We start from the raw sequence: 15,429 nt of genomic DNA, 5'->3' as shown, positions 1-15,429 counted from the left end.
ACGTGCCGTGAAGCCGCTCTATGCCTCCTCTACTCTTGGGGTGCCTTGGTGTGTTGAGATGCCATATTACGTCAAGGTCCTTCGTTTCTTTTCTAATCACGGCATTGTCAAATTCTCTTCCTGAATATGATGAGATGCGCTTACGGCAACTGCCCAGGACCTGAGGAAGGCGGTGTCGGACCTGGAAAAATTCACCGGAGAGACCGGAGAATTAAATAATTTTTTAAAAGGGGGCGACCGCCTAATGGCTGCAAGTGTTCTTCTTTTCTCTTACTGAACACTAGGAGATCTTCCATATAAATCTGACATACAGATTCGTCAATTCCCCTCAAAAACTCGTCCATCAGGCGCTGAAAGGTTATAGGAGTATTTTTCAGTCCAAACGACATTCTTGTAAATTCGTAGTATCCTCTCTCGAATGTAAATGCCGTCTTATTTTGATCCTTAGGATGCATTTTGATTTGATGATATCCGGCCTTCACGTCCCATGTGCTGAATACCGTCGCCCCACTCAGCTTATCCAAAATGTCTTCGAATTTGGGGATCGGATACTTTTCGTCAACGGTATTCTCATTCGGCATACAGTAATCAATCACCACCCTGTACTTTTCAGTAGATTCACCAGGCACGCTATTCTTCTTCATTGTCCACAACAGACTATTGTACGGGGAAGTGCTATCAATAATTATTCCCTGGTGTTTTAAACTTTGAAGCTCTTCTCGGATGTGGTGGCGTAGCGCCTGCGGGTATCTCCTTTCTTTAACGTATGTCACTTTGTCTTGTTTTGGTATGATCTCATGGACTGTTCTCCCGGTCTTCCCGAGCTTGTCCCCTTCTCAGAAAAAGATATCTTCGTATTCCCTCCTAATACTTCGTCTCCAGTCCTCGGCTTGATTGATTACTTCGACCCGAGCGCCTGCGTTCTTCCGCTGAAAATGACATTTGTAGATTTTTTCTCCCAACTTAACCTTCCATTTTCCCCTGCTATTCCTAACCCAAGCTCCCACCTTCCCTAGTAGGTCACATCCCACTACTTCATATTTCCTAGGCTTACTTCCTACAATATGTACCTGCAAGTTTTCCCTATTAAATCCCCACCGTGTCAACCCTCTCTCCACTTCCCTCTCTACTTCACAAGGGCCACTCAGGGTGATCAATTTACATTGGCATTTCATAATCTTGAGTGTCCTCTCTCCATCACAGAGCTTTTGCAATGGTTCTTGGCACATGATGGTGTTGGAACTGCCTCTGTCCACCAGGCACCTCACTCCTCCTATCTCTATTATAAGCAGACCGCCGCTCTTTTCTCTCACATTATAATTCAGCACTGTGCGGTCGCCTCTCCGCTGACAACCCCTTCAGATGTCTCGCGCCTTCCTCTCTACAGTTCCTCGCCTCCATTCTCCTCCGTTCCCTCGTATCCATCCTCTTGTTTCTACCTTTTCCTCTAGACTACCTCGGTTTCTTGGCACCTCGACCTCCTCTTCGGTCTCTGATGCTTGCGTAGATTCATCTGAAGATCTACTCAACCTAGGGTGGCTTCTCCTTAATTTTTGGGCGTTGATCTCCATGGGTTCACCCCGGCCCACATCTCTTCTTCGGTACAAATATGGGCACTTTTTGGCTATGTTTCCCTTATTCCCGCATTCAAAGTATCTCGGGCGCGAGCAACGCGCCACTAAATGCCCATTCTTTCCACAACCGTGACACTTGCGGTCCTCCCGCTGACTATTCTTTCTGGGTTTGGCTAGGCTTCTTCTATTTTCTTCGTTGATAGCTCTCTCTCTTCTACCATTCCCGTGTTCTCTCCTCCTCCAAGGGTTGGCCATGTTTCTTGGCCGTTGGTATTCTGTCCGGGTCCACCCTGACTCTTCTACTTCCATACTGGCCTCTACCTCTTGAGCAATTTCCATAAACGAGCTCTCTCTCGGAAATTCTTCCTCCTTCCCTAGCTCCTTTGCCAATTGTATCTTTAGTACCAGGGATAAGAATTGCATCTGACTCTGTACCTGGATTGTTTCCATTATTTCGCCCATTTTGATTAAAGCTTCCAGGTTCATGACCGTTTGTCTGACAATACTGTTGGCAGCCATTATTTAAAAAAAAAATGAGAGAATAGAAAAAAAAATTGAAAGCTGAGAAAACTACGATAAAAAATTCTTCTTTAAAGCAACTATTACTCCGGTATCTAAAGTTCCCGGGTTTCGGCATCAGTTAATTATTGGCGAAAGCAAAATGTCAAAATAAAAGAAGAAGGGATAAGATCTAGCACGCTTGAACTGCTGTAACATACTGGCTTTATTGTATTCCGTACATCTCTTATATACATTCGATCGGCTGATCCCCTCAGTCATCTGACATCGAAATAACAACTGACTCATACCGTAGCATACACATATATATAAACAGACCAATTTTATCCTATCGTTTAGAACAGCCTTGATGAATCCCTGCAAAGGGGGGCTTAGACGTCAAACATTAAATAGTCAAAAACTATTTGTTCTTTTTTTACCGCAACCCTCACCATCTTCTTGATGCTATAAAACTCTTTATTGCTAACCAACATTTGCCAGTCCTTCAAAATGGGGCGAAACGTTGGTTAACAATAAATAGTTTTCCTTTACTATTTTGATATCTTTATAGACTGCCACCGGGACTATCTTCATACAATCTACTTCATACGGCCAACTATCTTCTTCCAAAACAAAATTTAAGGAACTTTAGAGGATGAATTTTGGAAAATTCAGCATTTAAGCCCTAAATTTATCTTCATCACTAAGAGGCTCCCTTGAAAAATCCACGAAATTTTCAAAAAGTCTTCAGCCAATGTGTCCACTACTTAGAAGCAGTAGGTGAGATAGGTCTGCCATCGAATCGACTCGGTTTCAGAAATTTATCCATTGTTATTGTCGTTTATAGTGAATAAAATTGTTGTACTTGAACTGATATAATAAATCAAACTAAGGCCAGAATTAGGCTTTGAATAAAATATTTTATTCACTATAAACTACACATCTATCACAAAATAGAAAACTTGAGCAATTAAAAGTGACTTAACTAACGATAAATAATGTTTTCAGTTCATCACAATTACATACACAATATAGTAACACAACATAACCTCATCGCACTGTTTCACAACACCTGTTCAATCCAATATATTACCGCCAAAAGTTCCAACATTATAAAATGTACTTCAAAAATAGTTACTCTTAGATGCTCATCAGAACCACATGATCTGATTTCAAAGGTAAAACAATTGCAGTGGAGTCCTACCACTGAAGCAGTAAGATACCTTATAGTTCATCTCGATAGTCGCCTTACTCGGAGTTACCGCACTAATATTAAATTAACCCAAAGCTAAGCAAGATTAACAGTGCTATATCCCATCGTCAATAGGAAATCTGGATTCAAACATGATAAAACCATCCTTACTCACAAATAATATTAAAGCCATTACTAATCTTCGGCAATGAAGCCTGAGGAGCTGAATCCTATACGAAAAGAAAAAAATTACATTCATTCCAAAACAAAGTCCTGATAATCGCTACAGATTCCCTTTGGTCTATAAGAAACAAACAACTTCATGGCGAACCAAGTGGAACCTATAGATGATTTCATAAAAGAAAAAACGGTTTACAAAATTCCATTCCCAATTACCAGCAGTTAAAGGTGCAACGCAGGAGGTGTCCAGGTGAGCAAAATGCTCAAATGAGAAAAAAAAGATGTCACTTTAGGAGTGTACTGGTGAGAGAAATTCTGTCTTACCGTTGCGAGGAGGCCAGAACAAAACTGAATATAGGTGGGGAGTAACATAAACAAACGGCAATAAAAATATCAAAGGTTTAGCGTAAGGTAGACAGAAGTATAAACAAAACAGATGAAATACTCGGAAACCATGGACGTTTATTTCCCAACGTGAGCAAAATGCTCAAGGCTACACTTCTCCTGGGTTAATGTGAAAATTTGATCTTTAATCCATGAAAGCTTCTGGATTCAATACTTAATAAGGAATAACTGTTTCTTGACCAGTGGTAATGGAAGGTGATATGGCTTAGATCATGCTTAACCTCCTTGTTTTTAACAGGATTATGTATCCGCTTTTCAATTTAATAGCTGCTTAAGCCTCAAGATTATCTACCGAGCCCTGAGCGATCTATAGAACAGAATAAATGACCTGCAACAGCCGGATTCTAACCTGAGCCTGGAAGTTAGGAGTCCCAGTGTCTTATATGCTGAGCTAAACCACTCCACTTTTCAGTTGGAGAAAATATGCCATAATTAACTATTGAAATCTATTGAATTACTGTTTGCCAAGTTCTATGTTCGGTAACTTCCCAAACTTAGTTTTAGTTTTAGTTTGAATGTTGATACGAAACACCTCTTAAGCTTGTATGTTATGTTGCTCGTACAGAAACGATGTATTTCAAAACTGTGGCGCGATCTAACTCTTTGACAAGTCTAGTCCCGGTAAACAATCTTAGTACCTTATCTTTGTAGTGTTCGTGTAACTTGACAGATTCCCATTTGTTGACGTACTTGATCCTTCCTTTCAATTTTAAAATATGCTTCCTATTTCGAAACTTCACTTTCTCTAGAACCATTTTAATTCTTTGCGTTTTATTAGACTTCTTCACACTAAGTGAATATTATGTTTTCCCCTAATATTCTCCAACTATGTGATATTATCGGCGAAATGACATTACCCAAAGTTGGATTTGACATCTGGTATTTATTAATAACCAAATAATGGGTTCTTACTGTCATGTTAACCACAATTTTTTTTTTAAAAAAACATTGGAGCATATTAATACTATTAACTTAAATATTGTTTTGGCTAATACTTCTTGACTAATGGGTGGTTTAGAGATAACTAAGTTTTATAAGAGTTCAAGATTTAATTCTGCTAATTTAAAATCTCTTTTATGTAGAGTAGCTCTGACAAGTTCAATTTTCATCAGTATTCTTGCAGTCCTTTTGGTTATAGTTTTTAATCTTACCACAATTTTTGTTGTAAGTAAAAATAATACTTCATTTAGTGACTCTAGGCTCCAATCTGCATTTCTTATGCAGTTTCCTAGTCAAGATGTTGAACGTTATTATGATGTTGAAGTCACAAGAAAGAACCAACATCCCTCAGGTGAATTCCTATTTTAAATTCTACTTTATTTTATAGTATCAAGATTTCTTTGACCCATTTCTATATTGAATTTTAAGTAATGTTTTATCTATGCTTGGCTATTTAACACCAGCTGGTTTTATTTTCTAAATCTATCGCGTTTGTTGGTAGCTATATTTATTATTTTCTTAGTAAAGTATATTTTCCTATGGTTTTAAAAAAAATTATTGTTTTATTGTAGAAAGGTTGTCATAAAAATTGAAATACACATTCAATGTAACAATAAATAATGTCCTTCAGTGTATAATTTCCTGAATTGAAGCAGAATTTATCATAACTAACCTTTTCATTATGGTTTATTATTATTTATCATTTTTAAATGGCTTTGTTTGATTTTAATTGTATACCAAATGAGTACAGTTTTCAAATTTGATCCCTAAAATTATTTTTATTATTGCTTCTATTATGAATTAGTAATAATGTAAGCATTTTATTTCAATTCTGCATTTGAACATGTTAATATATATTATTTTAGAATATGAATTAGAAGCCTTGCAATCTTTGGACGCTGCTCTTGAGATGCTTAAACTGGGTAAAATTGAAAGAGCGCAAAAACTATTTGAGCATGCCCTTGCATTATCGCCAAAACATCCTGATGTATTAAATAATTATGGTGAATTCATGGAATACACACAGAAAGATATAATACATGCTGATCATTTATATTTTAAGGTATTTGTTTTAGGTCATTATTTTAGGTTCATTAAATTATAAGGTGAAATGTTAATGTGAGAATCATTCAAATATCGATTAGAACCAGTTAATAAAAATTTATCAATATTAGTAAATGATTTACTTAAAATGTATCATTTTTCTACATCAGTGGTTCTTAAAATGGGTGCCGCAAGTGATTGCCACATTCTCAAAATATTAAAAAAAGAAAAGAAAAGCATTAAAATAAAAAAAAGCTAGTATACAGTGCATACCAACATTTACTTTGCACTATTTTGTCTTCTTTTCCTGTATATTCAACTGCTCTAAGGATTATTGTAGTGTAAATTTTTTTTAGTCTGACTAGGGTGCTACTGTGTTCACTGAATAAAAAGGTAGGCATTTCTGCATCATTGATGAAACACCCCTCCTAAAGTATTTTTAATGGTCTCAACATGTGAAAGTCAGAAAGCGATAAATGTAAACCGTATGGTGGTTGTTTTAGTGTTTCTTATAACATTTTATGAAGCTTTCTTAGCCTTAGATGAATATCAGACCAAATTGCATTGTTTTTACTTGGTGAAATGTACTATTATTTGCTTGTCCACTTGCTCTCTGGAGCTGGAGACATGTCTCATGGTATGTCATTAAACGAGTGAGAAAAGGGTCCTTTCTCCTCATCCTGATCACAACCAGGAAGTCATTGGTAAATGTGAAGATGAACATTACTTTCTTACTAAAAATGCTTTCCTTTAGTGAATGAGCTCTTCTGTTTTATTCCTGAGTCTTTTATGATGTCAAAATATAGGACTAAAACATATTGAGGTTACCCTTCCCTCTATAAAAGAGCTTTACCACATTTACTGCAGGGACCCACTATAAATAGCTTAGTTTTTCACCCTAAGTTATGGTCTACTGCTAACAATTATATTATTTATCATTTTAGCATAGCTGAAGCTTACTGCACAAATAGGTGTAGTTTTAAAAGTAATGCTTTTAAAGCTTTTTTTTGTTAGTATAACTGTTCCTTCAGTTCCCCTTGAACTTGAGACCCTGTCATATATTTTACTACAACTTTTTTTCTGTGAGGATAAAAGGATGTTGAGGAGCCCTAATCTTACAGTTATCTACTATTTGTAATTAAGTTTCATATCAACTTAATGCAACAACTATCAATTGAAATGCAAGATTGTGACTGTAAGTAATAAGAGGTCCACCTATTACTTCTTCCTGACATCCACCCTACTACCATTTCACTTTTGGGGTTCAGTTTACTCCCTATAAAGAGTATAGCTCACATTTGGTTTACCAAACTTAGGAAAAAATGTTTATTAGTGTCATATATCTTATCAGGGAAGTGATTCATACTGTTATAGATTGTGCCAGGTGAAGCCTGGAAAGATACCCACCACATTCCATACTTCCTATTATTCAACTTTTATCACAGATGTTATTGAGATAGTTTTACTAGGCTCAATTACATACTAGGTCCATTATCACACCATTGATAGAGATTTGAATGTCTAATATTCAAGATAAAATTAATTTTTCTTCTTTGAAGGTCGTATGGAGTCCATTCTATGGTAATTTTTGAGCGTCTGTCCATTTCCATTTGCTCAATCTCGTCATCTTCAGTGAGTCCTGTTTCTTTCTGGATCCAAGCATTTTTTATTCGATCCCTTTTCCTCACATTCACAATGCTTCTTCCAATATTATTTTGCCACACCAGTAATTTCCTCTCCTGAGCAATAGTCAGTGACCACGCTTGGCATCCATAAGTGACCACTGGGCTAATGTAACTGTCAAAGACATGCCTTTTAAGGTCAATACTTGTTTTTCCTTTCATGATATGCCTGAGGGACCAAAACTTTTTCCAGCCGAGTGACAATCTCCTCTGGACCTCTTGCTCCTCTATCCGTGAATGATATTAACTGAGCCAGATAAATATACTCTTCAACTTATGGTTGTTAATTTCTCACTCCTCTTTTACGCCATTTGTCATAAGTTTCGTCTTCTGGTAGTTCGGATAAAGACTAACCTATTCACACAATGCCAGAAGCTGCTTCACATTCATCATTTCCCTCAGTTGTTCCATGCCTCTTGCAAAGAGCACAATATCATCTGCAAAATGTAGGTTGTGCAGCCATTTTTCATTTATTTCAATGCCTACTTCTTTCCATCCAAGACGCTAGAACACCATCTCCAACACAAGAACAAACAAAGTTGGGGATAGTGGATCACCCTGTCGCACACCCCTCTCAACATCAAAGCTTTGTCCTTTCTTTTCAGTAATAATATATGTTGTCATCTTCATACAAAGCTCTGTTATTATTTTGATATATTTGTCTTTTATTTCTATTGATCTCAGTGCCTTAGATATTTCTGACTGTATAATGCCGTCAAAAGCCTTTCCAAAGTTAAGGAATCAAAGATATAGAGAGAAGTTGTATTCATTTGCTTTGTTGATGGTTTGGTTTACAGTTTGAATGTGGTCCACTGTTGGAAATCCCTTCCTAAAACCTGCTTGTTCTTCGTCAACACATTTCATTATTCTTTTTGTTATCCGTTGTTTGAGAACACTGGTGAAAACTTTAGATATAATTGAACAGAGGGAGATAGGCCGATAATTCTCTATATCATACTTGTTGCCTTTTTAATACAGCAGAATTATTTTTGTGGTTTTCCATTGTTTAGGTATTGCTTCTTGCTCAAGAATCAAATTAAACAACTCTGTCAGTTCTTTAATTAGAATATTCTTTCCTGCTTTTAAAATTTCATTACTGATGTTATCCGGCCCAGGAGTCTTCTGGAATTTGAGTTTGTTTTTTTTTTTTCAAAATAAAAGCAACTTCTTCCATTCCATGCACACTTAATTATGAGTAAAAGTATTTAGTATCAAAAATTTGGGTGGGTGTAACTTGATGATCCTTTGGTCGCACTTTATTCTCTGAGTGTATTTTCTCATAGGTAAGAAGAAAACATTAGCTTGCAAACCAAAAGTTTAGTATTCACTGAGACAAAGTGATGGATCAATTTCATTCTCATTATGTAAGATATCGACAACAATAATAAATAATGTTTTCAGATCTGATTATAATCACATGAGCTATAAATTAACCCATAAGTGGCAGAAGGAATTGATCAGGACTTTCTGATGGAAAACTGTAAAATTTTGTTTTTAAATACATCATAATTATGTTTAATATTCAGTATTTCTTGAACTTAATTAGTATTAATTAGAAAAAGACTTGACTGTTAAAAGCTCAATCCCTTTGTAACAGTCGGGTAAAAATCCATGGCTGACAGCACCCCCATGGTCCATTGAACCTAATTAGAATCAGGCTTGTCCCATAGTATACAAATTTAAAAATGTTTTAGAATTATTTTTTGAAACCTTTAGAATTTCTGTTTTTCAATTGATTATGATTGAATTGATTGTTGTTGGTATATAAATCATTAATAATTTGAAAATGTTTATTTTTTATTTTTTTTTTTAATCTAGGCAGTAACACATAGCCCAGGGCATTCAAGAGCTATACTTAATCATCGTCGACTTGCAGAATTAGTTGAAGAAATGGACTTAACTACATTACGAAGAATTGATAAAAAGAGGGATTCAGTTGCTAGCATACCAGAAGCAAACTCAGCCCTCCGAAAAGCTAAACTTGAAGCATATTTTCAGGTACTAGCTTCTATTGCTTATTAGATTTTACTGTAAAACATGATTTTAACTTTTTTAATTTATAAATGATTAAGTTTATTTTTTTAAATATTTAAGTTTTTCTTTATTATTTCCATTCATTGACTTTGACTAATATTTTAAATAATTGTATTTATTTTTTTTTTTTTTTTTTACAACTCGCAATGTTTTGCATTAACCTTTCTTAGGACAATAACAATTAAATGCATAGCCAATCTTGAGATTTAGTGCTAATAACAACTGCAGTCCTGCCTAGTTAATCTGTAAAACTGAATTCTCTTGATCAGACCTAACACAATCCTCCTATCTACGTTTCGGTCAACCCATAGAGTGCATACTTGTTTTTTTTTTCTATGCAAAACCCACAATCCAATGCTATATTAATCCTAGTAGCATTTTTTTTTTTTTTTTATGTTTATAGATTAATATTCCAAGTAATGGATTATTTTGTGCTAACCGATTCGCCAAATTTACAAACAGTTACTCATATAATGAGTTAGAAACTTCTCATAAATGATGAATGGCAGTTAATAGTAGACCTGGGCAAAATTTATTTGAAGTAATATTTTTAGAATAAATTATTAAATAACCTAAACAAATTATTTTTAAAATCATTTATTTTATAATTTTACTCAGATCTCATTTTTTAAATAACTATTTCACAAAATGAAGTTATTCAAGATATATTGATGATTGATAAAATAATCATTTCTGAAATGATTATTTTATCAAATAATTTTCTCTGAATTTATAATTTAGACAAGAATATAACTGTCATGCCAGATTTAGTGTTACCAAAACTGTCATACATTTTGCACCTTGGCAGTGGCAAAGACAGTTGCTGCAATGGTTGTAAACTGTTTCCATTGAATGTAGTGCATCTACTTAATTTGTAGACTGCAAATGTTATTTCAGAAATGTAATTATTTTTTGTTTTGGGGAAATAATTTATTTCCTAAATAAGAAAAAACCGAGGTAGCAATTATCAAATAATTATTTCAGAAATATATTGTTTTATTTAAACAAATGATTATTGAATAAATAACTATTTTAAGAAATAAATGCAGGTAGTTAGTGGATTAAGATTATTCCACAAACTATTCATTATTTTGTGAAATAACTCTTATATTTATTTGATAAATAGAGTCAAGTTTATAAACAGTGGTAAGGAGCCCCACAAGCTGTGACATTATACCGCCCTCAGTTGTCATATAATGTGTTTTATGAGATAGCCTGATATTGTGATTTAAAAAATTAATATCATTTGAACTGATGGTTGTAAAGAACTCTTGTTTTCACCTAAATGTTTTGTAATACATGCAGATTAAGAAGAAATAAAAACATGCACATACCCTGTTCTCTGAAGGATTCATATAACAAATTAAAATGTGATTGACAAGTTATTGAATGGTGAATAATAAACAGACTGAGCAAACCCGAAGGTTCAATGCTTATACCACCAACAATGAACAACCAATATGATTATTTTTATTCTCCTAGTACCGAGATATAGTGAAATTCGAGTCCTTGTTATACTTTGATCTATGATGTATTTTTCATGAAATAAAGGAAGAAAATTTGAACAATGTAAGTTTGCACCTATACACTCCCTATTTTACCTTGGCTGACATTATTTACTCTGATCCCCCTATGTAGGTAATTTTTTATAATGAATTTTTATTTTGTTTGATAATTTTTTTTTTCTTACATATTATTAGTGGTACTTAAGTAATTTTGGAATATGAAAAGTTCAGTTCTTCAGTAAAATTTGTACATCATGTAGGTTTTATATCAAAGGAAGAGTAATGCTAAAATTAAAAAAATTATTAATTCTGTTTTCATATCCAACAGAATTATATATTTTTTTCATTTCAGAAGTGTTAAATTATTTCTGAGGGTTATTTACTTGCAAAGAAGAATCCTTTACTGTTATTTGTAAATTTTATACATTAAAATTAACTAGTAAAATTTATTATTATGTATGACCTAGATCATAGTTGACCCATTATGGAATTCCATCAAAATATTAGTCCGTCAAATTATCTGTTGCCAGTCATGCTTTTGAGTTTAATGCATACACTGAGGCTTCCTATATCCACCTCTTTAAAACACCTCAGATTAGTAGCTTTACTGATCATAAGTGGTTTTATTTTTTGTCAGATATACGCACAAAAAGAAAAGCAGTACAGTCATTACTTCTATGGCCATTTTATCTTTATCTCCCTTTACTGTTACCTACACGTTGTCTGCACTATTATCACTTTTAAAATGTAATGTTTTATCAGAAAGATCATAAATCACGCTTTATGAGTATTCAAGGCATCTTTTGAAGTATAATCATAAATTATTCCTTATGTCTTTGACATCCATCCTGCCACAGCAAGTTCATTTAGTGATCCCAATTTTGCACCAATTCCTTTATATTTACTGAGTCCTAAAAAGCTCTAACCACCTATTAGACACTTTAACACTGTTTCCTAATTCCTGGATAGTTTTAGCAGCTTTAGTTTGGACGATCAGTCTAGAAATGAAGCTTTTTTGAGGTTGTACCTGTTGAAACCATTTAAGTACATTTTTGTCGATAATCGTACCTACTTTAACAGCTTATCTTTTCTCTAATGTCATTTTCTCAGTAAAAATTTAAAATTTCTTCATAATTTTTTTAAATGTAAAAGGTTAGAGTTTTTCTGACTAAAAATTTTTTTTGTTGACTGACACCACAAAATTTTTTTTTGTGTTTTTAAAAACAATTTTTTTTAAATTGAAATTTATCATCTTTTCTTTTTCTTTTATTTTAAGAAATTTGCACAGTTCCAATCTTATTTTTCTAAGTTGAAATATAAAAAACGAATGACGCATAATGGGTCTGAGGAGTGAGAATTTCTATGAAAATCACCAAAAGGCAAGGAAACAAAATTTTGTTACCCTTAGTGGAAAATAACGTAATCCTATTCAAAAGCATATTTTTATTTCAGTTTTCAGAATAAATTCCTAATTAAATTGGGGATTCTAATTTTAAAAAATCATAAAAAATAATTTCTTTGATGCTTTGATAGTGTTTTGGCTTCATGTTCTAAATTATCAATCGATTTTCACCTTCTACTTGTATATCACACTGTTGGGTGACTATAACCGTTTTTTAAAATTAAAAGTAACAACTTAAAAATATGTAAATATTTAGAGCAGAATTGCTCAGTAATTAAGGGACTCCTCGGAAGATAAATGTACTGGGCCCAGGTTTAAGTTGCTGTGGTAGATTTATTTACATATTTATATCAAAACATAAAACCATTCATAGGGGTAATTTATCTCAGTCATTAAAATTTGGCTGTCCACATCCATTGGAGGAGTTTCTCTTGCAAATGAATCTAAATTCCTATACTTTCATGTCAGGAAATTAAAAAAATTGTCCATAAGTAACATCTGTTTGCAGAGGTTTCCCTGTGTATAAATTTTTGTATTTAGCAGTCATGATTCTTTAGAGGAAAGTAATACATGATGTTAATGAAAATTTATTCTTGGTTATTAAAACTATATACTACCTTACTAAATACAATAATTATATCAAGAAATAATTCATTTGTTAGATATATTTTAATTTTATGTTGTAAAATAAGTAAAATAAATTTACATATACATTATATTATACATCCTGAAGCTAAAATATTTAACTTTTACTTTTATCTCTTTTTATTTATTTATTTTATAATACTCCGAATCTACCCAAGTGGATGATTAATGGTTTATCCATTTTTGAGACATTAGCTTGTTAATTGGTTAATTATAGACTTTTAAACTTTGAGTAGTTTCTTTTATCTTAATATGTTTTTTGTATTCTGCTTGATTGCTTATTAAACTTGAACCACTTTATAAAATATTATTAAAAATTCTAATTTCAATGTCTTAGTGTTTTGGCAGAACCAGTAAAAAAAAAATAATTATGTCTCAAAATATAAATATTATTTAACAATGTAGATTTTTTATTCAAATTGGTTTTTCTATGTCTGTTTAAAATTTTTAGCACATGTTTAAAGCCTAGATATGTTTTATGATTCATTGCATTTCAATTTTTGTTACCTGAAGAGTTTAATTCATTACAGCCTTTGATGGATAATCCTTTACACTCAATTTTATTTAATTCTAATATGACAGTTGAATTAAATGTTACAAAATTAAATTTTAATGATTATTAATGTATAGATTCATTTATTTGTTTAATTGGGTATTGCCTTTTATAGAGCAATCCTTCATTTCATGATTTTCTCCATCTACTGAATTTGAGTTATAGATAAAAAAATATTAGCTTGTATGAGAGGGTTTACTGAAAGGGGTAATATTTAATAGTTCGACTATAGTTTCATCGGCAATACTTTGTTTCAGCATATTTACCATACTGTTGGTATTGAAGGTAATACAATGACTTTATCTCAAACACGTTCTGTTGTTGAGACCAAGATGGCTATTGGTGGTAAAAGCATTGTTGAACATAATGAAATACTTGGCTTAGATGCAGCTTTAAAGTATATTAATACCACTCTTATTAACAGGTAGTTCCTATTTATACTTACATATTATTGCAAATTTTAATTATTTCTATCCATTCGATTCATACAGTTCTGGAAATATTTACTTTTTATGGTTAGTAACAACTTACTAATACATATTTCAAAAGAAATGAAGAAAGTACTTTTTGATTTGTTAATAATTTCAAGCGAATATTTTGGTATTTCAAAAATCAATTATAAAACAAGTTGTTAATATGTGCGATTTTGTATTTTTATAATCATATATGCGTCATATGGTTGTTATTTAATTCTGTAAAATTACAATCATACTAATTTAGAATACTCTTGTCATTATAATCAAAATGATGGATTTTACTTTATAACATTAAATCCCATCAACTGTCTTCAGGAATTGCATACATTTCAGTACAAATGGCATATTCAAGTCCCCTCGAGTGTCTCGTGTGATCCCTGGAATGCATAAAATTTCACCTTTTTTACTTCTGATAAAATCTCACACTGCATATATTCTTCTGAATATTTCTCACTACCAATCTTGTGCCTTTACAGAGCACATCAGTAATGCATAGGTTTCTTTACAGCAAAACAATACAACCTATTTTCAAGTTCAGTTTAATTAGTTATAAAAACATTCAAAACAATACTAACACAATCAAAACAGAAAATACGAGCTTGTAACCTAACACGACAACAAATAAAATGGTGACGAACTCAGCTGGTCTGTTGCGTGACGTCATTCTCCATTTAACAAACCTAGTAACAGACTCTCAACCATGTTACCTGTTATATCATTTTAACATGGTAAAAGAAGAAAATATTTCTCTATTTCACATAAGTTTTTCCCATTTAACACATTTTAACATGTTAAACTAAAGGTCATGAATACCCCTAGTGATGATAGATATTCAGGCTGATATTGTTCCATAACGTTTTCTTGAAAATTGTCACCGTCCCCGCCCAGAGAAAGGCCCTCATCAATAGAATTACATGTTACAATATCGTCAGTAGTCTGTTTAGATTGAGTTATTAATTTTTTTCACATCATCATTTCCAGCAGCCAATATTGGTCTATTACTCATTTGTTCCATTGTTGTACCATCAGGATATATTTCTTCGACATTTTCACACAAAAGTTTACTTGGATTTTCTTATGTTTTATATGTTTTATTTTGTCTCCAATTTTCAGCAGCCAATTAGAAAACTCTATTATGTCTGCTTCAGCTCTCATATATTTTTTTCAATGTCATTTGTACATTGTGGCCATAGCTCATCATTTTTCAGACGTGCATCCAGAATTTGTTTTCTCCCACCTTTCTTCAATACTGGTAGAACTTCTCGAAAATACCTGTGAAGTAGTACAATCTTACAATATA

The 15,429-nt window shown here is 32.9% G+C and overlaps 1 protein-coding gene across 1 annotated transcript in view; it reads left to right on the top strand.

Moving 5' to 3' along the window:
* The first annotated feature begins 4,713 nt into the window (after window positions 1-4,713).
* The window catches only part of Fic (FIC domain protein adenylyltransferase), a 14,403-nt gene continuing 3,687 nt past the window's right edge, over window positions 4,714-15,429 (top strand). Inside the window, exons 1-4 of the mRNA XM_014418976.3 lie at window positions 4,714-5,140; window positions 5,655-5,851; window positions 9,333-9,512; window positions 13,911-14,077. Coding sequence (XP_014274462.1) covers window positions 4,855-5,140; window positions 5,655-5,851; window positions 9,333-9,512; window positions 13,911-14,077 — 830 coding nt within the window. The 5' untranslated portion in view covers window positions 4,714-4,854. The remainder of the gene's footprint in view (window positions 5,141-5,654; window positions 5,852-9,332; window positions 9,513-13,910; window positions 14,078-15,429) is intronic.

The sequence above is a fragment of the Halyomorpha halys genome, unplaced genomic scaffold (genome assembly GCF_000696795.3).
Source record: "Halyomorpha halys isolate HHAL.00 unplaced genomic scaffold, Hhal_1.1 Scaffold214.1, whole genome shotgun sequence".
Lineage (NCBI taxonomy): Eukaryota > Metazoa > Arthropoda > Insecta > Hemiptera > Pentatomidae > Halyomorpha > Halyomorpha halys.
This window is presented reverse-complemented; position numbering and strand designations above follow the sequence as displayed.